The sequence below is a fragment of the Panthera uncia genome (assembly GCF_023721935.1).
Source record: "Panthera uncia isolate 11264 chromosome B3 unlocalized genomic scaffold, Puncia_PCG_1.0 HiC_scaffold_1, whole genome shotgun sequence".
Taxonomy (NCBI): domain Eukaryota; kingdom Metazoa; phylum Chordata; class Mammalia; order Carnivora; family Felidae; genus Panthera; species Panthera uncia.
In genome coordinates this window covers 110876793-110904685 of record NW_026057582.1, presented here as the reverse complement: position 1 = coordinate 110904685, position 27893 = coordinate 110876793, and the positions used below count along the sequence as shown (strand labels likewise).

At 43.6% G+C, this 27893-nt stretch overlaps 1 protein-coding gene across 5 annotated transcripts; it reads left to right on the top strand.

The window, feature by feature from the left end:
- Nucleotides 1–27669, top strand: PARP6 (poly(ADP-ribose) polymerase family member 6). Of its 5 annotated transcripts, XM_049611875.1 has the most exons (23): nucleotides 164–1902; nucleotides 3769–3966; nucleotides 4583–4660; nucleotides 5421–5515; nucleotides 5943–6003; nucleotides 6244–6334; nucleotides 6786–6852; nucleotides 9418–9567; nucleotides 10735–10945; nucleotides 11465–11518; nucleotides 13146–13241; nucleotides 14127–14219; nucleotides 14858–14983; nucleotides 16260–16325; nucleotides 17236–17303; nucleotides 18803–18851; nucleotides 19102–19214; nucleotides 19971–20043; nucleotides 20751–20820; nucleotides 25907–25986; nucleotides 26381–26444; nucleotides 26608–26692; nucleotides 27025–27669. In XM_049611875.1, exons 2-23 carry the CDS (start codon nucleotides 3964–3966, stop codon nucleotides 27125–27127), a joined length of 1896 nt encoding a protein of 631 aa, XP_049467832.1. In that variant the 5' UTR covers nucleotides 164–1902; nucleotides 3769–3963; the 3' UTR covers nucleotides 27128–27669. The 5 variants fall into 5 exon arrangements, 2 of the variants coding, with proteins under 2 accessions (XP_049467832.1, XP_049467831.1); XR_007453493.1 differs by lacking the exons at nucleotides 20751–20820; nucleotides 27025–27669 and adding an exon at nucleotides 1–150 and having other exon boundaries at nucleotides 1636–1902; nucleotides 26608–26630; XR_007453494.1 differs by lacking the exons at nucleotides 20751–20820; nucleotides 27025–27669 and having other exon boundaries at nucleotides 19105–19214; nucleotides 26608–26630.
- The last annotated feature ends 224 nt before the right edge of the window (nucleotides 27670–27893 follow it).

Below are 27893 nucleotides of genomic sequence, written 5' to 3'. Positions count from 1 at the left end.
TGCGCGCCCGTGACGGAACGACGAGGCGTGGGGGTGCGCGACCTCGCCCGCCCGGCCCGGCCCCCTCCCCTTGGCCTGCCGCTCCGCCCCCGCGGGGCGTCCCGGGCCGCTTGTCCCCTCAGCGGCGGCCGCACGCGGCCCGGGGTCGCCGTGAGTACTCGCGAGGCCGGCCTGTGGGGCGGCCGCCACGGGGACGGGGCGGGGCGGCCGGGCCGCGGGAAGGGTGCGGGGCCCGCCCCGCCTCGGCCGGGGTGGATGAAGTGAGGGTCTTGGACCGGGTGGCTCTGAGGGGCCCTCCTAGGCTTGACAGGCTGCGCTCAAGGCCGGGCGGCTGTCGACACAAATCGGGCGCAGAGCTTCTTCCCCGGGAGGCAGGTGTTGGGTGTCTTTGGCGTCTCCGTAGGAAACCAGAGAAGAGCTGTGACTGCTCCCTTTAGGGAGGCCTCTGGGCCTGCCCTGGAAACGAGGATGGCTGCCAGTGTTTGGGGGCTAACCTCGTCCTTGCTCTCCACGGGGTATACCGGAGATAGCGCTTGCCTTCGAGAATCGCCCCTCCGTGGGTTCTCCCCCGCACTCTTTGTTCAGTGGCCTAGGCTTTCTGAGAAAGGAGCACTTGGTATAGAGAGGAGTAACCCACTTTCCCAGGACTACAAAGCTGGGAGTTAAGCCCAGAGTTTAAACGTTGGGTTCGGAGGCTTTTTTGACTAGGTGAATAGTTGTCACACCGAGAACCGCCTGTGGACCTAGGGAAAGACCTTTGTGATCCAGACTTGAGGCTTATTTACGCTTGGCCTGTTTCCATGCAAACTGTAAAGCGCTTTGTGTTAGCTGCCCTCATCCAGAGTAAACACTGAGCTGAACAATACCCTTCCTTGGGCACTCTTCACACAGTCTATACTTGGCCCAGCTTCTCTTGAAATGTTCCCTCCTTCACCTCATTTAGATAAATCAGATAGATGTTCTTTGCTTAATGCATTAAACAACTACCTTAATCAGTCATAACCACATTATAGGAAAATTGGATGTAATTAGGACCTGTCAAATGTGCTTAAGTCCAGGTTCCACTATACTGATGCTAAGCAGCTTCCTTGGTCTTCCTACACTTGAGTATTCTTTTTTTTTTTTTAATTTTTTTTAACGTTTATTTACTTTTGAGACAGAGAGAGACAGAGCATGAACAGGGGAGGGGCAGAGAGAGAGGGAGACATAGAATCTGAAACAGGCTCCAGGCTCTGAGCCATCAGCCCAGAGCCTGACGCGGGGCTCGAACTCACGGACCGTGAGATCGTGACCTGAGCCGAAGTCGGACGCTTAACCGACCGAGCCACCCAGACGCCCCTACACTTCAGTATTCTATGTATAACATGAAAGCTGTGAAATAGATCATCTTTTAGGCTTCCTCCTCTTTCAGATGTCTGTGATTCTGTGAATGTCATGCATGACCTACCCCCCTTCCCCACTCTTTTACTTTTCAAACCCATTCTTTACCTCCAGAGGAATGGGCATTGAGAGTAGAAGATGGGAGTCTCTTTCCCTAAAACACCCTGGTTGGGAAACGATGGTAGTTCCTGACTTGTTTCTTCCCTGGACAAGAAAAATTCCCTCTGAACTACCTTTTTCTCCTTGTGATAACAGCAGAAACCAAGCAGCAACAGCCCTTGGAGAGAGACTAAGTTTTTCTTGACTTCTACGGTGACAGAGACCTTGAGAAAGTTGGTACTTCTGGCCTACGCTGCCAACATCCTACCACCCAGCCCAAGACAGCCCACGCTGGACATTAGTGCCTCCCTCTTTATTCCTCTGCGATCATCCAGATCAGCACCTGACTGTTTATTTTCAAATCTCACAAACCCAGTTCAGTCCTCAGATCTTCGTAATTTTGGTTCTCAGCTGCTCTTGAAGGTGAATAGAATCTTGTTTTTTAAAGTCATTTTTGTCTATGTGTAGACATGTTTAGGTTCTTGTATGTATCTCCCCTTTGGTTTGGGTATCCAGCAGACAGTTGATTCATTTATTCATCAGTAAGTACGAGTTGAGGGACTGACAACATAGTAAAGAGCCAAAGCCTCTGCCACCACAGAGCTTATACTTTGGTGGGAGATAAATACAACAAACAAATATTTTGTATGTCAGGGCATTGTGCTGTGGAAAAATAGAAAGCAGGTAAGGGGGATGGATAGAGAGTGCTAGTGTGTGTGTGTTGAGGTTTTGCTGTTTTATATACGATGGTCAAGATGACCTTTGAGCAGAGAGCTGAAGGAGTGAAGCAGCAAGCCATATGGATATCTGAAAACCATTCCAAGAAGAGGCAACAGCAGGGACAAAGGCCCTGTGGTGGGAATATACTCGTTATGTTTGAAGAACAGCAAGGAGGCAGTTGTGGAGTTTCAGGGATCATTTTCCTGTTCACATTTAGAGTTGATTTTTTAATGAGAGCCCCTGAAAAAGTACAAGAGTAGCCTGTGATTTTTTTTTTTAACTTGTTATGAAGATTTCCAACTATATGCAAAGGTATAGCATAAGAAACCCTCATGTACCCATCACTCAGATTCATTAGTAATTAATGTTTTGCCATATTTATTTCATCCCCCCCCCCATCTATACCCCCCTTTTGGGGCTGGAGTAGTATTTTAAAGTAAATCTCAGGTATCAGGCCATTTTATCTCTAAGAACTTTAATTGTAATTTTCTTTTGCATATTTTTAATGAGTGAGGCAGTGCTGTCAGTGAGAGGACAGCTATGGCGTGTGTACTGGCATTGTCCCATATGTCCCCATCCTGGATCAGTTACCAGGCTTAAGTTGGTATTTGAGGAACAGACCACAGGCCCCTAGAGTACACAAGGATTTAGAACAGTGGTTCTCAAATTTTATCATGTATCAGCATAACAAAGGGCTTGTTAAAACACAGATTACTGGACCCCATCTCTGGAGTTTCTAATTCAGTAGGTCTTAGAGTCTGAGAATTTACATTTTAAACAGGTTCCCAGGTGATACTGATGTTACAGATCCCTAAGCCCACTGTGATCTTCAAACCTAAGGTTCAGTAGAACCGTATTAGAGACCAAGAACACCTCTGTGTAAAGTTGGAGTAGGTGAGACAGATCCGTGCAGTGCCAGGAAGGCCTAGACAGTGGTTCTTAATTTTGCGAAAGGCTAGGGGTTAGTGTGTTTCTGACTGTTTATTCAGATCATTATTGCATTTTTATTTGGGGAATAAGTTCCAAGATGAGACCACTCAGACCATGTCTACCAGGGGATATTCAGTGTTGTTGAGGACTTTTAAAGTTAGCTTTGATTGTCATGTAAAGGTGTCTAGGGATGTTGATGTTTAATAAGAGATGATGATTCAGTTTGAATAAATAGAGGTAAAGATTTCTAAAAGAATCTTGATTCTAATGGGGGTTGGTACTATGAAGAATGTTCCAAAATGAACTAACTAGACAAAGTAGGTAACGTCTTTTCCTGTCACCATCACTTTTGGCTTCAGGGGTTGATATGCATTATGATCTAGAGCAGGGACTTGCTCCAATCCCCAACTCTCAAGCTTAAATGGAACAGTAGTGTCTCATGTTTGTATAGTGCTTTCATGGTTCATTATCTTTAAAAAACTATGTGTATAAGTATGTGTACATGCATGCAAGTATGTTTCTATGTGCAAGTGTCTGTATATTTGTCTAATAAAAGTGTATCCATAAACATGTGTGCCTGTGTAAATACCATCTAGCTATTAAGTGGTGATGAAACCAACTGTTGTCTACTTTCCACAGGACAGTGACTTGTTATCACCACAACAGCAGAGCCTGCCATCCCCAGCAGATCTACAGTCAGCCCCTGACATCACCCCCTCCCTTGTCTCCCTCTGTGGCCTCCTAAATGCCCATCCCATTGGCCTGGGTTCAGCTGGTGGTATGGAGGGGTGCTGCCTAGCACTGACCTGGGATTGTGTGTGACCCACTGACCCAATGGTGAGAACTGACTTCCCACCTCTCTGACTGGTCATCCAGGGGATAGATGGGACACCTTTTCCTGTTACTCTCCCTCCCACCCTTTTGAAAGGTAGAGTGGTTATCTGAAGTTGAAAGAAGGAGAAGGAGCATGGAGACAGTATTACTTGGTGTGTGTACAGGTGGATTTTCTTCTTGGGAAGGAAGGAAAGTTAAATAAGAGGAAGGGAGTAATAAAAGAGCTTAGGTAAGCATGGGAGCTGCTTTGGGGTAATGATCTAGAAGAGGCCAGCTTGTGCTAGGACCTAGATATGCCCAGGAACCAACATTGATGTTGAAGTCTGCATCCCTACCCCCCTGGCTACCAGAGCCTCAATCAAGAGGGCCAAAATTCCAGTGCCCTGTTTTCCTCCATCCCTCCCAAGGTCAGAGGTAGGCCATGGATATGACCAGATTCAGGAAGAGACTGAAATGCTCCAGAAGAGTGAGGTGAAGGGAGTATAGGGAATAGGGTCTCAGTTCTATCCCAAAGGACCTCCCATTATTTGTGGGAATCTATTTTGTATCCTATCGCCCTCCTGCTCCATGGGATAATAGGGATCCAACAAAGGGTTGTATCCTTGTTTTTCATCGCTAGGACATCAAAGGCCAGTTCTGGAATGATGATGATTCAGAGGGAGATAATGAATCAGAGGAATTTCTCTATGGAGTTCAGGTGAGATTACAGCCCCTAAGACCCATGTTGGATAGTCTAAATGTGTGCTTCTCTGAATTTACCAAGTAGTGAAAGATTATTCTGGAGCAGACATAAGATGAGGATATGATGTTGGTGCAGTCTGAGCATTGTCTTGCCAGAGCTGATTTCATATTCTTGCTCTTACCTGGAGCTCATTCCTTTCCCAGAGTAAACTACATTCTCTGTACGTGGGGGCTACCCCATGTGTTCTTGGTTAGAAATAGTGATTTTTTTTTGACTCTTCACCAGCCAGTGGCTGTCATTTCATTCATCAAGGTCAAATTTTTAAAAGATATCCTGCCAGTGATTGCTTCATGCCATCACTCCCCAGGGCACAGTCCTGAGCAGGAATGTTGGATTCTTTGCACAGAACCATCTGAGTTAAATTCTGTACTCTTCAGCCTGTTCTGAGTTCTCCTAGAAGGGATACCTAAGTATCCATGGTCAGGGTCTGAGAGGAAAAGCTGGAAACTTAAGGCTGTGTACTCGTTGAGCAAAGCCTGCAATTGGTTCATAGAAGCTTACTAGAGTGGAGATGGAGGGATACTTGTGGCCAAAGATTGGTGGCTAGGGCCACCATCAAGAGCTCCTTCATAAGAGCAGCCTTTTGCTTCTATGTACTGCTGCCATTTGATTTTCCTGTTCCTGGTGTTCATGTTCTTTTTATTTTTCATCTCTCTCTTTCCCCCTCTATTTTCCCTCCTCCCAAACCTCCCCACCATTTTTGCTGCTGACTCAGGGGAGCTGTGCGGCTGACCTATATCGACACCCACAGCTTGATGCAGACATTGAAGCCGTGAAGGAGATCTACAGTGAGAACTCTGTATCCATCAGGTGGGACCCCACTTCAGGAGCAAGCCACTTCTTTCTGAGCTGTTAAGAGGCTAAAGGTTTTTTCTTTTTAGGGTATAATAGGGGGTCTGTGGACATGGATAAATTATGAGCTTAGTGATAGGTAGTGGGAATTTCTCAGAATACTTAAGCTTAGCTGACAGTGGTGAGTGGGGAAGTATAGCCACTTTTTTCAGCAGTTTCCTCTATCCTAGATCCCTCTAGGCTGATAGTTTCATCTTTGAGGTAAGAAAGGCTTCTGGCCTGGAGAAAGCCCTGATCATGTAAGTGGCTTGAGGCTGCATCTAAGTCTAGATACAGAGCTACTTCCCACTCTTCCCTCTCCTCTGGCCCCAGGCTCAGTTCTCCCTCCACCTCAGTCTCTGTTCCCTTCTTTCTCCCTTAATGAGTCTCACCTGTATCTCTGTAGAGAATATGGAACTATCGATGACGTGGACATTGACCTCCACATCAACATCAGCTTCCTCGATGTAAGTGGTGCTAGTACCTGCCAACAACATGTCTAGCTGGACTTGTGGATTTTGTCATGTAGGCCAGGAGTCTTGTTCCTGAGTGCTGCATTTGGAGCACATATTCTTCATCCCTGTCTTTCCTAGACCATCAGCAGACAGTGGTGTGTACTGTCATGTGCATGTGTGTGTCATATAGGGAAAACTTCCAAGTCCATTCCTCTCTGTTGCTAAACTGGAAACTCTCCCTTACTCTTTTAGGAGGAAGTCTCTACAGCCTGGAAAGTCCTCCGAACAGAACCTATTGTGTTGAGGCTGCGATTTTCTCTTTCCCAGTACCTTGATGGACCAGGTAAAGGCAGTGACTTTGGGCAAGTAGGTGCTCTAAGTGTGGTCTAATCCAAAGTCCTAAGTTAACTGAGCCAGAGAAAAGCTAGAATAAGGCTCTTGGGTATATACTGCAGGCCATTGGTGGGGGCTTTTCAGTTTGCTGTCATTCGTGCATTCCCTGTCACCCGATAGCCATCCCCTGAAGGCCTTCTTGGTTAATGAAATTGTTTTCTCTGGTCCCAGATATTATTTATTCCTTCCCTTCCCCTCATCGTCCTCATAGAAGTTGAAGTGATTTGAAATGGGTCAGACAGCTCCCAGAATCTACCCTCTGCTTCAGATGTTTTCCTTCTCCATCACTATTGTTTAGAGTACCCTTAGAATCTGAGGAAGCTCATCCACTGAATTGGGGCTTTGGACTCCCAGGAAAATAGAGATATGTACATACTAGGAGCTTTTTCTTCTCTTTGCAGAACCATCAATTGAGGTTTTCCAGCCATCAAATAAGGAAGGGTTTGGGCTGGGTCTTCAGCTGAAGAAGTAAGAACTTTGATCTTTCTGGTTATGGATATATGAGGGAAAGAGACGGACATACGGATGGACAGGCAGACCCTTGGACGCAGTGTTTCCTCCCCAAAATATCTTTCTGAGATGGGCCTAAGAAAGACTAAAATAAATTTGGAAAGCCAAATTTATGGTTAGGTGGAAGAGCCTCTGGTTCTGGGGTGTCTGGCCTTGAGGCTTCTGGAGGTGAGAGGGGGCTCATCAGTACTTACCATTTAAGGAAAAGTACAACTCTGGAGTTAAGGTCTTGATCTTCATATTTTCTCTTGTGGTTTTCTCAGTGTGGGGCTCTAAAAGCTCAGATAGTTTATGAAATATGTTGAGTGCCTTGGTATACAAAGAGAAATAAATGAATTATAGATTCTGCCCTCAGTGAAGTTCCAAGTAGAGTCCATTGGATACATGTTCTAATACAAGTGAATATATAAGGTTTAGAAAGAATGTAGAGGAAGGAATGACTCAGTCTGGTGGCGGGTGGAGGGCTATGAGTGAATGAATGAAAGGAAGATGATTCATGTTTTCAAGGATGGGTAAGAGTTGCCCATGCAGACAGATTCTGAGCATGAATAACATTTGCAAGGGCACAGTCAGGTGAAGCAGCCTGTGTGTAGGAAGCTTCAAGTAGTTAAATATTGCTAGGAAAATACAAGGGGAGAGTGTAGGAATTGAAGTCAGAGAAGTAGGAAGGGGTCCAAATCAGAGAGGATCTTGGGCTTTTATTTTCTAGGCAGTGGGAGCATTGAAGGGTTTTAGGCAAAGAGAGGCCATGGTCAGACAGAGTTTTAGAGAAATGATTCCAGTAGCACTGTGTAAAATAGGTAGGAGGGGGTGAGACAAGAGACCAAAAGTCTAGGAGGTTTTTGTAGACGTCCAGACATGAGATGATGAGGGCCTGAGCCAAAGTGTGATTATAGGTGCGAATAGAGATAAAAGGTGGACTATAGAGATTTGTGGGGTATAAAATCAGTAAGACTTGAAGATTGATTCAGATATGTCATGTGTAGTCATAAGAGCCAAGGAATAGTAGAAAATTACTCTTAGGTTTCCAGCCTAGATGTCTGGGTAAATTGTAACACCACTGATTTAAATAGGGGAGGAACAGGTTTATGTGATAAGGATAGATAATTAGTTTCATTTTAAGCATGTTTAAAGGTAACCTTGGGATATTCAAGTGGAGGTACTCAGTACATAGATATGTAACAGGAGAGGTTAGGGTTGAAAATATATTTAGTGTATGGATGGAAATTACAACCAGTTTAGAGTACGAAATTGCTGAGGGAGAACATGGAAAAGAAAATAAGATCAAAGGCAAAACACCCTTTAGCATCCAGACAAAATACCCAAGAAACCAGCAGGGTGGTCAGAGAAAGAAGAAACATTGAAGGTAGGTCAGAAAAGTTGGAGAAGAATAGGAAGAGAATGGTGTCTCAGAAGGCAAGGAAGAGAATTCCTACAAGGAGGGCCAGATGCCGGAGAGGATAAGTAAGAGAACTTAGAGTTTTTGTCAGATTTAGCATGGAGGCAAGAGCAATCATCGTGAAGAAGTGAAGGTAGAAACAAAATACAGTGACTTGAGAAGTGAGTGGTTGGCAATGAAGTAGATACAGTAAGTGTGGACTGAGATATTTAAGTGAGGATTGGAGGGGAAGGAAATGCAGCTAGATCAAGGTATAGGAAGTTGAAACTTCTGTAGACTTTAGGAAAGGAACTGATAGGAGAGGGATATGATTAATGGATCAAGATCCCTAAAGAGGCAAGAAGGGACTGAGATCTAGAACCCAAATAGAGATATTAATAGAAGGGTCATTTTGTTTTCAGAGAATGGAGGGATTGAGGTAAGAGTAGAAATAGAAATAGATTTTGTAGTAGGGTTGGAAAATTAAGGGAGCTGGTAACTGATAGCTTCAGTTTTTTCTGTTAAGAAGGAAGAGATTCTCAGCCACAGGTGAAGTTAGGAGGTTGATGAAGGCAGTAAGGATTTGGAATAATAGCTTAGAGTAATGCCAGAGAGAACTCATCAAAGACACATGAAAGGATTGGCAAGACTAGTGGAGGGCCCAGCTCAAATTGGAAGCCATAAGTTTGGGGATGTAATTTTTTTGCTAACAATGTCAGTACCCCTCATGTCCCTACTCCTTTTCTTCACTATTCACAAGGTAGAGGGTGGTATCCAATTGCATCCCACTACCCCTTTCCACTCTCAGTGTAGTCATTCTTGGCAATAAATTCCCAGATTCATGGCCGTTGAAGGCTCAGCTTTCAAGCCTTCCACTAAAGGCTAATCATCTCAGAATTGTTCTGGTCTATTAGATTAAGTAATGGAAGTAGGTATTTACCCCCTAAGGTAAAGAGGTTCTTTCGGACAGTACATTTCCATGGGCTGAGGTCATTATCGCGAGGTCTTCAGACACACATTCCCCCACCACAGCTAGTTTTACCATCCCTGGGTCTGAATTTTAGATTAGTTGCTTTTCATAGTTCTATTTCTTGACCTACTCCCCTGCCTGAGTTTTGTAAAGCCTGTTGTCTTTGATTCCTTAGGATCCTGGGTATGTTCACATCCCAACAATGGAAACATCTCAGCAACGATTTCTTGAAGACCCAGCAAGAAAAGAGGCACAGTTGGTTCAAGGCAAGTGGTACCATCAAGAAGTTCCGAGCCGGCCTCAGCATCTTCTCACCCATCCCCAAGTAAGTGCTCCCCGAGGAGCAGATAATCTCTAATGACCTCTTAGTCTTGTCTGAGCTCCCACCCCACCTTCTTGATTACTTACACTAATCTATTTGCCCTCTCCCAAGGTCCTCTGAATTCTGCACCTTTAACTATTAACACCGACCTACATAGTCTTGTCCCCTAGGTGTCTTTATCTTTTGTACTTCTGACACCAGTATTCATACCTTGTCCTTCATGTAAAACACAGTACCTAGCTCATGGTATGTTTTTGCAGAAATGTATGCTAATTTTTTGTCTTTTCTTTCTTTGAACCTCATCATTATGCCCTCTACTAAGAAGGCAGAGTCTGAGAATAGGTACCAACTCCTTTCTGTCATGAAAGGGCACACTGATTGATCATCTAACTTTTGGAAATAAATACTGTCCATTCTCTGTCTCCAGGCCTACATTGTCCACCCTGGTGCCTTCTGATCTTCCCAAAGGCAAATATAAACCCGGATTTATAGTTTTCCAGACACTATTGTTGACAGACAGACATCAGGCTTTTTTGGGTTGCAACTACTTATTGCTTAGTACAGTATTCAGCACTTTTCATGTGTATATAAACACGCAGACGCCACGCACATACACACACTGAGTAAATTAAACAGGCATCCTGTCCAGGGGATCATTCCCTACCTGGCCTAGCTGCTGTAGAGATTGACCGAGACTTTGCCTCTGCCTGTCCTCCCATGTTCCAATCTGAAGAACACACAAATAATGACATAAAAATCAATTCAGGTTTGTGATTTACTTGTTTTAAAAGTGTTTAAGATCTGGGGCACCTGGGTGGCTCAGTCAGTTAAGCGTCTGACTTTGGCACAGGTCATGACCTCACAGTTCGTGGGTTTGAGCCCTGCATTGGGCTCTGCTCAGAGCCTGGAGCCTGCTTCAGGTTTTGTGTCTCCCTTTTTCTCTTTGCCCCTCCTCTGCTCACACTCTGTCTCTCTTAAAATCTTAAAAATAAATAAACATTTAAAAAAGAAAGTGTTTAAGATCCGGTGTAACTTCCCTCAGATAAGAGTTCTTCTTTGGCTTAGGTAGGTCCCTTCACCCATTCTGGCTTAGGATGCACTTATCTCCAGTGTTCTTCTAGGGCTCATACTGAATCCCAGTTTTATCACATCCCTTTGCTCTCTGTCCAGGTCTCCCAGTTTCCCGATCATACAGGACTCCATGCTGAAAGGCAAACTGGGTGTACCCGAGCTTCGAGTTGGGCGCCTCATGAACCGTTCTATCTCCTGCACCATGAAGAACCCCAAAGTGGAGGTGTTTGGCTACCCTCCCAGCCCCCAGGCAGGTCTCCTGTGCCCCCAGCACGTGGGCCTCCCTCCCCCAGCACGGACCTCTCCTTTGGTACATGGGCTGGGGAGGGTTTGACTTGGGTGTTAGGAGGGTGGGAATGGAAACGTGGGAGTATAGCTTCTCAAGGTGAGGTGAGACTATGGTGTTTCAGGCATCCTAAATCAAACTTGGTCACTCTACCATGAATGGGTGGAATGGAGAACATTTTTTAAAAGCTGAAAACATCTAAACTCTCTGTCAAGCTTCTTTGATTGTAAGCCATGAAGCAGGGAGTCTGGGCTTGGGCATCTTAAGATGTCATGTATGATTTTATTAGGTTGTGGTTAGGACTTGGTCATCAGCTGCTGTATTAGCCTGTCCACCTACTTTGAAAAAGGTTAAGGACAGGTGAGCCCTTTTCAAGAACCTTTGGCAAAAATTTTTAAAGGTCTTCTCTTCAATTTTGGGATTATTGAGGCTAATCAGAGCTAGGGTGTAGCTACTTCAGGAGAATCTCAGGTGATGAGTGTGAAGTCTGTCTAGGTACCTGCTTCATAGGAGGCTCATAAATTCTGTCTTTTCACTCATCAGGTCAGTGGTCACTGCAAGAATATCCCTACTCTGGAATATGGATTTCTTGTCCAGGTAATTGAGTTCAAAGCTTCATTCCTAAGCCATTCCCTTGTTGTCTGACCCATCTGATCCCCTAACATCTCCCAGCTCCTCAGTCAGCTAACAAATATTTCCTGAGTTGCTCTGCTCCCAGAACTGTACTACGTATTGTGTAGATAGGAGAAAAGAAGGCACAGTTCCCATCCTCAAGAAGCTTACAGCATTATTGGGAAGACAACACTGACAGACCATGTCGATCAAATGATTTTAAGTGCATAGATGTCAAGATAGGCGAGGGATTGACACTGATTTCCTTATGATCCCCGACATCCTTGCTCAAGTGGTCTTCAGTTTTCCCTAGACCTCTTCCACTGCTCAGCTACTATTAGGTGATTTCCTTTTAAAACCTCTGTATTCCCTGGACCTGCTTTCTTTCATTTTTGCATCTTAATTGTCTTTGTTCATAGCATTCCCCCACGGGCCTTCCTCCCCATATCTGCCTGGTGCAGTGAAGGCTCATTGGTACCTTAGCCATAAGATTCTTCTCCAACCATATTAGCTGGAAGTGATATTTCCTCTCACTGAACTCTTAAGATGCTTTTTGTTTTATATGACATCTATGTGCAGTATACCATATGCTGCCTTGAATTGTAATTAATTTGTATACATGCCACATCTCCCTTGTTGACGTTTAGGGTCTGAGAAGACAATCTTTTTATGTTATCTCATAATCAAGGAGACCATTCACCAAACTGGGTACATAGTAGGCATTCAGTACACCTGAGTGAATAAAAGCCCTTACATGTTCCTTTACTAGCCCAAAAGTATGTGAAATGGGAAGAACTTGATTTATACAAAAGTGTACCTGGCTGAAAAGTCATGTTAAGGCAGAGTGTGGTTTTGTTGTTATTGTTTTTAGTTTGCTTTTCTTTTTTTTTTTTTTAAACTAGGCTCTGTACCCAACGTGGGGCTTGAACTTATGATCCCAAGATCAAGAGTCGTGTGTTCCACTGAGTCAGCCAGGTGCCCCTAGACAGAGTGTTTTAAAAAATTATTTAGCATATTGCCATATGAGCTCTAGATTTTTGCTTTCTTCCCAGCACAAGAGTTGTATCTGTGGCTTTGACCAGTGGATAAGCTGATTGTTCTGGGTAGTTGAAATGGCTTCTTAGGCCCCCTGCCATGTGATCATGGTCTGAATATTCACCTGTCTCAGAGGGACAATCTTAATTACTACAACTAAGGTTAATAGTTCGGTTAGTACATGTTAATATTTATAAAACACTTTCATGAAAATTTTCTCAGTAATCTCAGTTCCTCTATGAGGTGAATAATATCACTTTATAAATGAAGAAACCAAGGCTCAGGTTAACCAATTTGCCCAAAGTTATATATGCTATTAAGTAGTGTGGCGGGGGTGGGGGGGGGACAGGATCTTAACTCAGGTCTTCTACCATGGTTGGTCTTATTTTAACTATAATATATAGCTGTAGCTCTAGAGTTGGGCCCTCAATTAAACTAAGTGCAGGGCCCAAGAGTAGGTCTGCCTTACGCACAGGGCTGGGAGAGGAGAGAGTGGTTGGAAAAGAAGCTCAAATTGCTTCCCATATCTGTGTCTGCACTTCCAAAAAGACTTAATAACAATGTCTTCTCTTCCCAGATCATGAAGTATGCAGAGCAGAGGATTCCAACGTTGAATGAGTACTGCGTGGTGTGTGATGAGCAGCATGTCTTCCAGAATGGGTCCATGCTCAAGGTATGTGCCCTAATCTGTGACCCTCTTCCTTAGACCCTTAGTCAAGGCTCTCAATCCTCATCTTTCTTTTATTCCTTTCTTCCTGGGTCTATGGTAAAGGTAGAATTTTGTCCATAATTCTTGAGACTCTAGAAGTAATTATTTTGCCTCAGAAAACAAATCTCTGCAGTCCTGTTTTGAAATATGAGGCTATATAAATTTTTTTTAATATTTATTATCACTTCCCCAGTGGTCCTTTTTAAAAAATATTTATTTATTTATTTATTTTGAGAGAAAAAGAGAGCAGGGGGAGGTGCAGAGAGAGAGAGGGAGGGAGAATCCCAAGAAGGCCCTGTGCTATCAGTGCGAGGCCGATGTGGGGTTCAATCCCATGAACCACAAGATCGTGACCTGAGCTGAAATCAATGATGAGTAAGACGCTCAACCAACTGAGCCACTCAGGAACCCCAAGGATGTATGAATATTATTGCAGATATAATCCCCACCCAGCATTTAAAAATAAGGATCAGATATTGAGATATTGGTCAAGATGATTGCATATGAAGCTGTCCTCAAGGACTCCCAAGTCTAGGTGGGTGGGCAGACACTGACTGCACTGTCAGTGTGTAGAAGAGATATGAGCAGTGTTGTGGAAACTCACAAGAGAGAGCATCTAACTACCTAGGGAAGTCATGGAAGGCTTCAGAGAGGAGACAGCATTAACTGTGAATCTTACAAGTAAGGCTTTTTAATTAAGACTAATTTATAGTTTTTTCATGACATAGAGGGCCCCAAATTCCTACCTGGTTCTAGAGTTGTCTAAGGTCAGATTTGTCCTTGTCTCCCTATGACACCTTCTTATTGCACACCCTGTGTCACTGTTCTCTGTTTAATATGTCTGTTCAGCCAGCCGTCTGTACTCGTGAGCTGTGTGTTTTCTCCTTCTACACATTGGGAGTCATGTCCGGAGCTGCAGAGGAGGTTGCTACTGGAGCAGAGGTATGGGAGAGGGAAAAGCTGCTGGGGAGCTAGCATCAAGAAAGGCGAGGGGACCTAGCAATGTCACTCCTTGGCAGTTTAACCTCCAGAAATGCTTTCATATGTAAGGGTGTGCACAGTACTGTTGTTTGTAATAGCGAAAAAAGAATCGATATGATTCCATCTATGGGGATTCAGTTAAAGAAATCATGGTATGTCCTTACAGTGGAAATACCATACAGCTATTATTTATGGGTAGAAAATTATAACATATATAAAAAAGAGAAGAACAGTATGTGCAGTATAGTTCTTTTTTTTAATTACCTATTTAATAAGGTAACTATTTCCATAGGAAAAATTATCTGCAAGGGTAGACCTCAGACTTAGCAGTAGTACCTGTGAGGAATGAGATTTGTTTGGGGGCAATTGGATGATTTTTATCTTTTTCTTAGTCATTTTTTAAATCATCATTACTTGAATTTTTATGAACAGCCTGTATTTTCAAATGAAAAAAACATAAACGTGTTTGCTATTAAAAAGAACAGCAGAGAAAATGCTGAGAGCCTCCAACAGGTGGACAGACCTATGCTGGATACTGTGTGACTCCCAGCACTGGGAAACCCTTTAGCTTCTGCCTCCTTTCTCTCCTTTTGCCTAAGGTGGTGGATCTGCTGGTGGCCATGTGTAGGGCAGCTTTGGAGTCCCCTAGAAAGAGCATCATCTTTGAGCCTTATCCCTCTGTGGTGGACCCCACTGATCCCAAGACTCTGGCCTTTAACCCCAAGGTATTGTTGCTTGGGAAGAAAGCAATAGAATAGAAATAGAAAAGGAATAGAAACAATAAAAGAGAGTGGGAGACTATGGGCTGTCATTCTCATGTATATAACAGCTTGGAAGGAGGGACAGAAGGGATGGAACACTTGGTTCTTGGGAACTCTTAAACCCTAAGCTGTGGCTGTTTTAGTGAACAAGTAACTGAGTTTGTTAGAAGGAGGGGAGAAGAATTATTATGTTATACTAGGGAAGAATATAGATTTTGGAGCCTGACAGACCTGGATTCCATTTGAGGTTCTACTGTTCCCTAGCTGAATGGTGTAAGAAAAGTCACTTAACCTTTTGGTACCACAATTCCCTTATCTGTAAAAAGGGGATAATATCTACCTTGCAGATTGTTATAAAAATGAGAAATAACATATGTAAACTATTGTACTAGGGTTCTCCAGAGAAACAGAACCAGTAGGAGATATCTATGGAAAGAGATTTATTATACAGAAGTGGTTCATGTAGTTATGAAGGGTGAGAAGCCCAAGGATCTGCATTTAGCAAACTGGAGGCCCAGGAGAGCCAGTGGTATAAATTCCAGTCCAAAAGCTGACAGTCTTGAGATCCCCCAAAAGCAGGTTTCTCAGTTCCAGTCCAGTGTTCGGAAAAGACCAGTGCCCTAGCTCCAGCAGTCAGGCAGGGGGAGTTCCCTCTTACTTGGCCTTTTCGTTCTCTTCAGACCTTCAGTTGATTGAGTGAGGCCCACCCAAATGAGGGGAGCACAATCTGCTTTACTCATTCTGATAAAAAAGTCAATCTCATGTAGAAACACCCTGACAGACACACCAAGAATAATATTTGACAAAATGTTCAGGCACTCCATGACCCATCAGATCAACTCAATTAACCGTTGACAAAATTAACCATCACAAGTACCTAGCAGAGTGCCTCACTATGACTCTTATTGCTATGTATCAGGCACTATATTAGTTCTTTACGTATGTTATTTAGTCCTCAGAACGATCTCTGAGTGTAGTGGGAATTTTAATCTTCATTTACACACAGGGTACTGAGGTTCTAAGAGGTTAAGTAACTTACCTTATTACTTCTAGCTGTAAAAGAGAACTAGCATGTGATTCCAGAACTGTCTGACATTAAATCTGTGTTCTTTCCATGACATGCCATACTGTTTCCCTGGGGCCTAGACCTCTTTTGTACATCTGGCCCTCCTTTTCATCACATCTTACTCTCCTCCACTTTTCTTCATCTGGGTCTTCTCTTCCCATTGATTCCCCACAGAAGAAGAATTATGAGCGACTTCAAAAAGCTCTGGATAGTGTGATGTCCATCCGGGAGATGACCCAGGTATTCTGCCCTCTGCCTGTCCTGCTTAAGTGCCCTGTTGTGTTTGGAATCCATGGGAGTGGAATGGAGATTTAGAAATGCTATTCAGATTCCTCACTGAGTTTTCTTTAGTCTTCCCTCTTCAGCCTTCCCAATCCTTGTTCTCTGTTACTCTCTTTTTCACTCCGGATGTCTCTCTCAACTTTTACCTTTGCTGCCAATTCCTTCACAAGTTGTTCATATTTAATGTTTTTCCCATAATTCTTAAGGAATTAGAGAAGTGAGGGAAAGACTTCTGCCCAGGGTTGGGAGGGCGAGGAGGGGGCTTGGATGTAAGGAACTAGCCCCAGGGGCCTACATCTTCTGTCCTTCTAGGGGTGGGGCAGCAACATGGAGCAGTGACCATCCTTTGACTCAAGGCTGCCCCTCACCAGACTTCCCCACCCCTCGTCTGCAATCTCTGCATGAATAGACATTCATTTGTACTCACATTTACAGGTGGGCCTCTTCTCAGCAAATCCTATATATCACAGTTCAGATTAACACATAAGATATACCTAGGAGGGATGATTTACTGTCAGAAGGACTCTTTGCTTTATGTAAAGTTTTACCACAGGATTCCTTAGCCTAATCTTTCTGGGACATTGATTTTATTTATTTTTTATTTAAAGTCAACTTTTTAGAGTTGTAGGAATTGCATAAAATGAGGGAGACCCACCTGCATGTTGTTTTGTAAGCATTTTCAGTCATTTTCATACTTATTTATGAGTCTTCCCAATCTGACTGGGCTCCTTAAGGGTGGGAACCCTATCTCCTCTTGCCTTTGTGTGGCCTTCAGTGCCTGCCTTGCCCTGGGCCCTGATTAGTCTGTCAAAAGTGGGAGGGCTCTCACCTCTCCTGGGAGGTAACTTTATGACCTTTGTCTTAACAGGGCTCATATCTAGAAATCAAGAAGCAGATGGACAAGCTGGATCCCTTGGCCCATCCTCTCTTGCAGTGGTAAGTGATGTGAATAGAATGGTTTGTCCTTCAGGGATTGGGGGTGGGGGTGCCGGGGGATATGGAATTAGTCATGGAACCTACAACTTCTCTTAGAGCCGGTTCCAGCATCCTTCCTGAGGTTATAGAGATTCTGGCTGCTTTTTCTTGGGGTTTTATTGATATACTTTGCCTTGATAAGAACTCAGAGCTTAGCGGGAGCTCACAAATTCAGACACAATGTCTCAGATTCTCTCTAGGTGTTTCTTGTTTCCCAATAGGTCTTTAAGTACCCTTTGCATGTAGGAGTTAATACGGTTTCAACTAAGTTTTCTGTGCATACAGAGAGGTTTGTCTCCCCCTTCTACTCCCTATCCCTGTCTCAAGGCCTACCCTCTTGATGTACACTGTCCAGAGCCGTGAGGCACTATTATTATTCCCTTCAAACAAAGATTCTGAACATTCTCTACTGCCCTCCACCCTCTGCCCTCCTTCCCCGATCTTGATTGCTGTTGTTTTCCTGACATAGCTTTCCCTTCTTTTCCTAGTCAGCCATTGACATCAGTACTTTTTCAATACAACATGCTCCCTCTTAGCATCAGGAATGACCAGGCATAGAGTATCCAGGATGGCATCACAAGTAAATGGGTGAAGCACAAAAAAAAACAACAACAGCAACAACAAAACAAAACTGTATCCACTATATGAGATAATGCTTCCATGTTGAGCTCTCAATGCTTTATGCCTTTGTTCTCTCCTATCCTCTGAGTTCAGCCAAAACACAGCCCAGTCTATCCTTGAATCCTAGAGAAGGTTGTTGTAGTTTCATCTGTTTCTTTCTCCAGCCCAAACAGTAACTTTCTCTCCATCCCTCCCCATCCTTGAGAGCCCTGAAAGATTCCTCTGAGTCCCAGTTGTGTGTTTCTAAATCCCAAGTATAAGTTGTCACCATGCTAATAAAGATCCCTGCTTTCTTATTTACTTACTTATTTATTTATTGTAGCTGATCTTACGTGCTTTTCCTTTTTTTTCTTAATGTTCATTTATTTTTGAGAGTGAGAGCATGAACAGGGGAGGGGCAGAGAGAGGAGGGGGGACAGAAGATCCAAAGTGGGCTCTGCACTGATAGTAGCGGGCCTGATGTGGGACTCAAATCCACAGACCACGAGATCATGGCCTGAGCTGAAGTCAGACGCTCAACTGACTGAGCCACCTAAGCACCCACTTTTGTTTTATCCTTTTCTGTTCCCAGACATAGCAGTCTCCCTTTCACCCATCTCTTTTCTTTTATTCATTGTTTACCCAGTAACTCTGGTCAGTAGTTTCCCTTTTACATTTTTATACACAAGCGTTACCACCAACAGGAATATCTAGATAGTGATCTGGACATTTTACATAATTCCAACAGCCCTGGAATCCTTGCTTGTTCTCTCAGGGGTACAGTAAGACTGCTTCTTTGTTCTGGATGGTCTAATGACACACTCATTCTGTCCATTCCTTTCTTCTCTGTTTTATGCTAGGATCATCTCTAGCAACAGGTCACACATTGTCAAACTACCTCTCAGCAGGGTAAGTGACCATTCTTCTTCTAAATTCTTTAAATTTCTGGTGAGGGACAGGGAGGGGCTCCAGACCAGCTAACCACATTGATCCTAGACTTGCCTCATTGGCTCTATCCATCAACAGTTGTCTTTGGACCTAAGCATATTCTCCTTATTTGGGGTCACTGCAAGCCCCCATTTGCTCCCCATCCCCACCCCTTCCCTCCCTGATCTCCATTTCTTCTCTGTTTTCCTGACCTGACCCCCAACCTGGGCAGCAGCTGAAGTTCATGCACACCTCACACCAGTTCCTCCTGCTGAGCAGCCCTCCTGCCAAGGAGGCTCGGTTCCGGACCGCCAAGAAGCTCTACGGCAGCACCTTTGCCTTCCAGTGAGGAGGGGGGGGTGGGGGGTGGGTGGGGACTGGGGGAATGACAACAAATAATGTAGGGGGGTGGGAGGGCAACTTCACTTGAGGTATACGAGTGTGTGTTACATATGTCCAACCAATCAGTCAGATATTTCTTAATGCTGTTGTGGTAGGCGCTATAGAGTGTAAAAAGATACATAGGATATGGTCTTTACTCTCAAGCTACTTATGTTGCAGTTGAGGAGAAATGACATTTACACATAAAAAGATGTGGTTAAGGGAACAGATTGGAGGAGATAGATTTGAAAGCTGTTTTGAAGGAAATCAGCAATTTATGCTTAATTGTGGAAGAAGAGAGAGAGAAAGTGAGAGAGATATTAAGAGAGTGGTGGTACCTTTTTCTTAAAATAGATGTGAAGTTAGAACTGGCAACCATATTGGGATCAGTGCTCTGTTGGTTGAGTTTGAAATGAATCTGCTTAACTTGAAATATCAGGAGAATAGGCAAATGAAAATACTGAACCAGCAGTTGAGGATTTAGGATGGGACCAGCTGAAGCACAGGAAAAAGAATGGGACTGGAAGTTACAATGGAGAGTTAGCCATACACACGTATATTGCATGCCTGTGACTGTATCCATGTGTGTGTCTGTTGCTAGCTGTATCCCTGTCCATCATCATGTCCTGTGTGGGTGAGAATGGGTGGGCGTGGCGGTCTTGAAAGTGCTTCTGGGAATCTCATACAATGAAGAGACATGTTTTCTACCCTGCCTTACAGTGGGTCCCACATTGAAAACTGGCATTCGATCCTGCGCAATGGGCTGGTCAATGCATCCTACACCAAACTGCAGGTGAGGCTGTGTGCCTTTCCCTTTCTCTCCACTCCCCTCCCTGCCCCACTCAGTTTTGGGGAAGCCTGCTCTAGAGTACTGAACTGATTTTTGCCTCAGCATCCTCACATCTAGCCTGCCGTGTGGCTTTCCAAGGAAAGAGGTTGGAATTGTTTGTATAGAATGAATATGGCTGATATATATTTGACCCCAGGCTGTGTTTTTTGGTAGTTTTGGGAATAGGATTATATCAATAGGCAGGAATATGAAATACTGACTACAGCCACTGTGATGCATTAACCTGTTAGACAAAGCTTTTTAATTTATGTGACTGTTCATTCAGAAAAGTGATATAAAAGACTTATTTCTTCTCCCTATGGGAATCCAAGGAGTGATTATTGTTTCTCCTCTTGGGTTCCTGTTCTATAGTTCATTTTTGGAATCTGCATATGTACCAAAGCCTGGGGAATGGAGTATGGATTCTGAGGGACTGACTAGTGGCTTTGCCACTCCTTACGTTCCAAGACATCAGTATCTAGTAGGGCAAAGAGGTTAACCTGCATCCACTTTTCAGCCAATCAGATTTTCAAGAGTAAATTCCTAGAGTAATCTGAACCAGTGAGAAGGTAATTGGAGGGACAGAGGGCTGGATAAGCCTTGTGGCTGCCTAACATACAGCCATGGGAGGGCCCAGGCTCATATTGCTCATCCTGGTGTTTCCCTGCAAGCTGCATGGAGCAGCCTATGGCAAAGGCATCTACCTGAGCCCCATCTCCAGTATTTCCTTTGGATACTCAGGTAAGAAATACTGTCTGGCCACCTCGGCTCTATTTACATCGCATCCATTTTGTGAATACGTAATCTATGCTGTCTCCTCCTGCTCCATCATGGGTACTTGGTCTGTGTCAGCTCTCTCCCAGTCATAGATACATGGTTTCTTTACCTCCTCTCGTTAGTAATGTAGATTCTTTACACCATGAGCCCAATTATCTCCCTTTCTGTTAGGAAGTCCTCTTCTCCATAGGGATGGTTTTATTCATTGTAGAGGCTTGGCTCTGAGAATAAGTTAGGAAATAACTGGGAGATTGAAATGAGGCTTTTCATAGACCACATTTTTGGTGTGGGCAATAGCCTGTTGTTTATAGATGGTATATGTACACGTGTGCATGTGAGTTTATATGTGAATACACTTGAATGCTTGAGTATCTTCCATCGGCTTACATTTCTGGAGACATTGTTCTCCCTGTCAACTACCTTTTAAAATTTAAACTGTCTATAATTACATACTATTATAAGAATGGAAGAGAAAGCATTTTATTCCAAAGATAAGGCATGGGTAAAGTCCATTTTCTAGTCAGGAGATGAGTCCAGGTTTGTTCTATTCAGAAAATGAATCTGCCTTGGAGCTCTCTCAGTGTTACAGGTTCATGTCTTAGTTCCTTTTTAGTTTTCGTTTGTTCTTGTTCTACACAGTCTCTATATAAAAGATAACCACCATATGTTGCATGTCTACCATATGAAGGAGACAGTGCTATATTCTTTAAAATTTTTTTTTAGCGTTTATTCATTTTTGAGGGACAGAGACAGAGTGCGAATGGGGAAGGGGCAGAGAGAGAGGGAGACACAGAATCTGAAGCAGGTTCCAGGCTCTGAGCTGTCAGCACAGAGCCCAACGCGGGGCTTGAACTCACAAGCGATGAGATCATGACCTGAGCCGAAGTCAGACGCTCAGCCGACTGAGCCACCCAGACGCCCCTACAGTGCTATATTCTTTATAGATTATTATTTAGTATTATCTGGTAATTATAATTATTATAAAGATAAGAAAACTTAGATCCAGAATCATAGAACTAGAAAAGTCTTTAAATTTTAAACTAACAGCAGCAACTAAATCAAAAAACTCACCAAACCCAGATAGTTTTATAAGTGAATCTTAAACCAGGCTTTAACCAAACCAAACAAATTATTCATTTTATATAAAACTTTCCATAGAATGAAAAAATGTAGAATTATAAATCATAAAAGGTAAGTAAATTTAACTTTATTAAAACTAAAAACTTCTGTTTACCAGAAGACACCTTAAGAAAGTGAAAAGCTACAAACCAGAAGACATTTGTAACATATTTAACCACAAAAGATTAGTAATAAAGATATTTTTTTAAGTTTATTTATTTTGAGAGAGAAAGCAAACAGGAGAGGGGGCAGAGGGAGAGAGAGAATCTCAGGCAGGCTCCACACTGCCAGCACAGAGCCCAACATGGGGCTCGACCTCACCCAACAGTGAGATCATGACCTGAGCAGAAACCAGAAGTTGAACACTTAACTGAGCCACCCAGGTAACCCAAAAATGTATTTTAAAATGCTTAAAAATCAGTAAGAAAAAGACAACCCAGTAGAAAAATAGGCAAATGACATGAACAGACATTTCACTGAAGAAATGACCAAAAAATATGAAAAGTTGCTGAACTGCTATTAATCAAGGAAGTAAAATGAAGACCAAAATGACTACTGTTTGCCACCTGTGTGGACTGGCAAAAATTAAGAAATCTGGTAATACCTCTGATGGTCCTAAAAGTTGATTAGCAGGATCTCTTTTACTGTTTATTGGAATATAAATTGGTACAACCACTTTGGAGAACAATTTAGTGTTTAATTTCATAAAGCTGAGAAAATTTATCCCAGTGACCCAACATTTTTATTCCTGCATGCCCAGAGGTGTACTTGAATGTTCAAAGCAGCAGTGTTTGCAGTAGCAAATCTTGGAACCAACCCAAATGCTCACTACCAGGAGGATGGATAAATACATTTTCATATATTCTCAGAGTGGATTATTATTTAACAATGAAAATGGATAAATAGTAGTACTTAACTACATGGAAAAACCTTGGTAATGAGCTGAGCTAAAGAAAAAAAAAGGCAAGCCCAGAAGACTAGTGTATAATGTCTTTTTATATTGTTTAAAAGCAAACAAATATAAACCTTTTGGTGCATGTGTGTTATGTATGATAAAACTAAAGAAATTTCAGGATAGTGGTTACCTCCCAAGGATAAGCAGATAGATAGCTGGGATAGGGTAGGAGCACATTGATATAAATCACTAGTAATGTTTTGGTTCTTGGATTTAGTCTGTAGGTTGGGTCTATAGGTATAGTAGATAATAAATAAATAAATAATAGTGTGTCATGAACCAAACCTAATGATTAATCCACCCAGGGTAAGTGCCCAATAAATACCGATTGAATATGTGAATGAATCTTATTCTGTGTGCCTGGGGTGCAAAGTGGGGTTGGGGTTAGGGTAGTCTTTTTGGCTTTTTTGTCTGGGTTCCTCAGTTTTTATCTTTGTTCCCGCCTGAGCTTCCCTCATTAAGCTCTTGTTATTTTCCAAGTAGTGAGATTCTCCTGGTGCCTTGGTGTTCTTGGTGCCCACAAAATTCTTGCTTCCTGTCTGTTCTCATCCTGTTCTCTCCCTCTCTTCTCTGTCACTGGCTTTTGTTTACTACTGAGTGCCTGAATACCTATGGAGCCAGGAATCTCTATTGACTCTCTATATTTCTTCATCACTTCAGTCACAGAAAAACATCATAGGACACCATCCTTTTCCTCTTGCAAAGGTCCACTGATTATAAAATGGCATAGGATTTTACTTTTAGAGTTATAGATCATCTCATCCAATCCTTTCTTACTTTATAGTTAGGAAAGCTCATACACAGAGAAGTTACACACAGCTGTGAGTAGCAGACCTAGGATTGGAATCTAGGCCTCCTAACTTCTGGGCCAGTGTTCTTATTACTATATTGGACTGACAGGGTAGGCTTTGCTTAAATGACTGAGTCTCTGAGGGCCCACAGATATGTGAGAGTCTCTATAATGTGAGATGTGTACAGATGTCCAGTTTATTGTAATTACTCTAGTATTTAACCAATTCCATCTTCTTATATGTTTCCACATACCCTATTCTGCTCTAGTTTTCTCTGTTCTCCCTCAGGGTATCCTTAGTTTTGTGGCACTGCATGCTATCTGGGAGCTGGTATAAATAGAGAGCATCCATTTGGCTAATGGAGCCTCCACTCCAATGACTTGGCCATCGTGTGCAGGTTAAAACAAGGGCCAGGGAGAAAGGAGTTAGTAAACTCCATCTGTGTGTTTAGTTCTGTTTAGAGACTTCTGATAGGTGTATACTCTGGATGCAAAGCATCCAGGGATTACTGTAGCCACCACTTTCTCAGTTTCTGGTCTTGGTAAACTGTAGAAGATCATTGGGTCAATATGACCAGGACAGTGTGCAACAGGATTGAGATGGGACAAGATTTGGATTGCATCATAAGGGCCATTTGAAAGACCAGCCATAGAAATCAGATTGTTCTTTCTCATCCTTTGGGATAGAACTTGTTCTTTCTTATCCTTTGGGATCACTCAGAATCTTGCACTGAAATACCCAGGATGAGAACGTCATGTTTGGATTCAGAGCTAAACTTACTTAAGGCTAATGGGGAAAGTAGAAATCGAGGGGTGGTAAGTGTCACACCTGTAGGAGGAAGAAATTAAGAGTTTAAGTCTTGCCTTGAGTTTTGTTCAGGCCATATATCTGTCGTGGGACTTTAGTGTGAGTGCATGATGAATTGACAGCCTGAGCAGTGAGGAATGTCAGTCCAGACATCCCCACTCCTGCACCATGGCTATCACAAAACCAAGAACTGAAGGAGAGTGGGATTTGTAATAGAATGTTCCAAGGTAGAGTGGTGAGATAGGGGCCCTGCTTATGGCCTGTAAGGATAGCATCATTTCCCATCTTCATCCATGTCCTCTCAGACAGACAGGGATGGACACATAGACACACACACATGACTGTGATAAGGGTAGGCCTGTGAGAAAGCTGAGTCAAGACTAAAGTCCTAGTCACAGGCCAAAAACAGTTGGGAGTAGGGGCACATAAGCACTGTTCCATGTGTAAATAAGAAAAATCCAGAATGGGTCTACAAATGTTATAAATAGGGCTATTCACTGGGGGATAAGGATGGCAGAGGATTTATGGATTTAGACAGGGGGACACTGGAGGGAATTGGCACCGCTTCCTCAAGTCTGGGAAGACTTTCTAAAGGAAGCAGGATTCTTCAAGGTTGTTGCCATTGTGGTTACTTGTGGAAAATTATTCATCACTTACCTTCTGTGCTTTCTGTCTTTTCTTTTGAGTGACTCTGCTCATAGTTTTCTATGTAACTTTGAGACTGGAGCAGATCTGACTTGCTCTGCTTGCTTCCTCTTCACTCATTTTGCTCAATCTGGCATTTGATCCAAGGTGTTGATATCACCACTCTTGTGAGCCCCTCATTCCTGTCTCATTTCATGTGTTCCTCCCCTGTCTTAGAACCTTCTAGTGATTCTTTGATATTCTCAGGATAAACTTCAGTTGTCTTAACATGGCCTGTAAGGCCTGCTTGATCTGATCCTGACTCACTGCTTCCACATCATCTGTTGCCGCTCTCCTTCCATTGACTATGCTCCATACAAACAAAGGCACATTGCTTTCTTTCCTCCAGACCTTCTATGTCCTTTTACCTCTGCCAGGACACTTTCCCCCTCTTCATTTAAGTAATTTTTCCTGGCTGTCACTGGGAAGCCTTCTTCAAAACCCTAGGGCAGGCTAGTTCCCCTCCTCTAGCTCACACATTGTTCTAGATTCTCCCCATCACACTTCTTGCCATACTGTGTTGTAATTACTTGTTCTTTGCCTGTAGTATCCACCAGACTAAATTGTGTCAGGGCAGATACCTTGTTTGTTTATTTACTACATGTCTAGCTCAGTGCCTGGCACATAGTAGACATTTTAGTAACTATGTGATTGAGGAGTGGGTGACTGAACTGGATTTGTTGTTCTATAACAGGAATGGGAAAAGGACAGCACAGGATGCCCTCCAAGGATGAGCTGGTCCAGAGATATAACAGGATGAATACCATCCCCCAGGTATTATTAGTTGGCACTCCAGTGAGGCAGGCAGAATCCTTCCCCTAGGATAAGTTTAGGCTACAGAGATGGATGGGGAACAAATGGTGGGGGAGGTGAGTAGTTTGAAGATCATTTGAAGGAATCAGATATGTTTGAAGATGAACATGCTTCCAGAGTCCTATGTGGCCTCAGTCAAGTGTGAAAGCAGAGACTGCGTTTAAATGCAGTGACATGAAAATGTAAAGATCGAAGCTATGGACTCAGCCAGACTAATTATGCAAAAGCAAAATTTGGGGGTGGTGGTGGCTGGGAGACCCAGATATCCTAATCCATACCCCTAGCCACCAGCAGCTAACTTCCTGCCTAGGGAAGCTATAACAGTCCACCTGGCTCTGCTATCCTTCTCTTCCAGACCCGATCCATTCAGTCAAGGTTCCTGCAGAGTCGGAATCTAAACTGTATAGCACTTTGTGAAGGTAGGTGGCTCACCCAGTCCCTGTATTTCTGTGTCCCCAACCTTTATTTCTGGTACAACTCTGGCACGTGATCCAGCTGAGGGTGTTGTTGACACATTGTCTTCCCTCCCCTGCCTGGACTGTATGACTTAAGCATTATAATTTCTGGCCCCCTTCTTCCCAGTGATTACATCTAAGGACCTCCAGAAGCATGGGAACATCTGGGTGTGCCCTGTGTCTGACCATGTCTGCACACGGTTCTTCTTTGTGTAAGTCTAGGAGGGACCTTGGGGATTACTCTGAGGAATAAGGGTGGGGGTTTAATGGTATGATTACTGGGAAAGTCTGTTCCTGGCATCTGAGACTTATCCCTGGCTACCTGAGTGGAGCTGGCACTGGAACTTTCCCTGTGGAGGATGGGGATGGGTATAGATCTGTTTAGAGGAAATCAGATAAGTTGAATCTCTTCCACCTTAAAGAGTTGCAAGAAAGGGTTTTGACTTTTGGGTTGGAATGGCCACACCTCACATATAGTTCACTGGTTGACGTTATTCTGGTATTCTTCTCCCTCTTATGCTCACGCTTGCCCTATCTTTGGCAGATATGAGGATGGTCAGGTGGGCGATGCCAACATTAATACTCAGGACCCCAAGATACAGAAGGAAATCATGCGTGTGATCGGAACTCAGGTTTACACAAACTGAGGGGGCCCCAGCCCTCGTACCACCCCTGTTCCCCCAGGATCCATCTGCCCTCATACAAGGGCTCAGGAGCAGCATGTGAGGCTGCCCTGAGGAATCAAGGGGCCATTACCAAGGGGCAGGAAAAGCATAGAAGAGGCGGCCTTCATGGTGGAGACTGACCCAGGAACCACTCCACATTTGGATGGCCCAGACTGACTCCCTACTCCTGATTTTCCCAGTTGACTTCACCCTGTTTGTAAATAAAACAATAAAATGGAAGGTGCTGTGGACTGGATATGATCACTGTGGTCTGACTAGCCTTGGCCCAGCACCTGCCCCAAGCCCTCAAGTGGGGTGTCAGGTGGGGAGAGTGGAATATCCTGAGGGTTGGAACTAATTATGTTGGGTGGAGTAAAAGCTGAGTCATCTAGTGTAGTGTATGTACCACGGATCTGGCAACATTTTTGTCAGTGAACTGGATAAAGAAGTTAGGCAGTTATCAGTTACACAGATGATGCAAACTCAGAAGGATATAGAATACCACTGATGCCTGTTCTTCAAGATTTAAAAGTACCGCTGAGGCCAAAGCAGCTCAGATTTCCTACCCTTAGGACCTCTGCTTTTTTTTTTTTAATGTTTATTTATTTTTGAGAGAGAGAGAGAGAGAGAGCGAGCATGAGCGGGGGAGGGCAGAGAGAGAGGGACACAGAATCTGAAGCAGGCTCCAGGCTCTGAGCTATCAGCACAGAGCTGGACGTGGGGCTCGAACTCACAAACTGCGAGATCG

Coding starts and splice junctions, on each gene's coding strand:
- PARP6 (XM_049611875.1), top strand. Junction 16,326..17,235: donor CCATCCGGGAGATGACCCAG/GTATTCTGCCCT, acceptor TTGTCTTAACAG/GGCTCATATCTAGAAATCAA. Junction 17,304..18,802: donor GCCCATCCTCTCTTGCAGTG/GTAAGTGATGTG, acceptor GTTTTATGCTAG/GATCATCTCTAGCAACAGGT.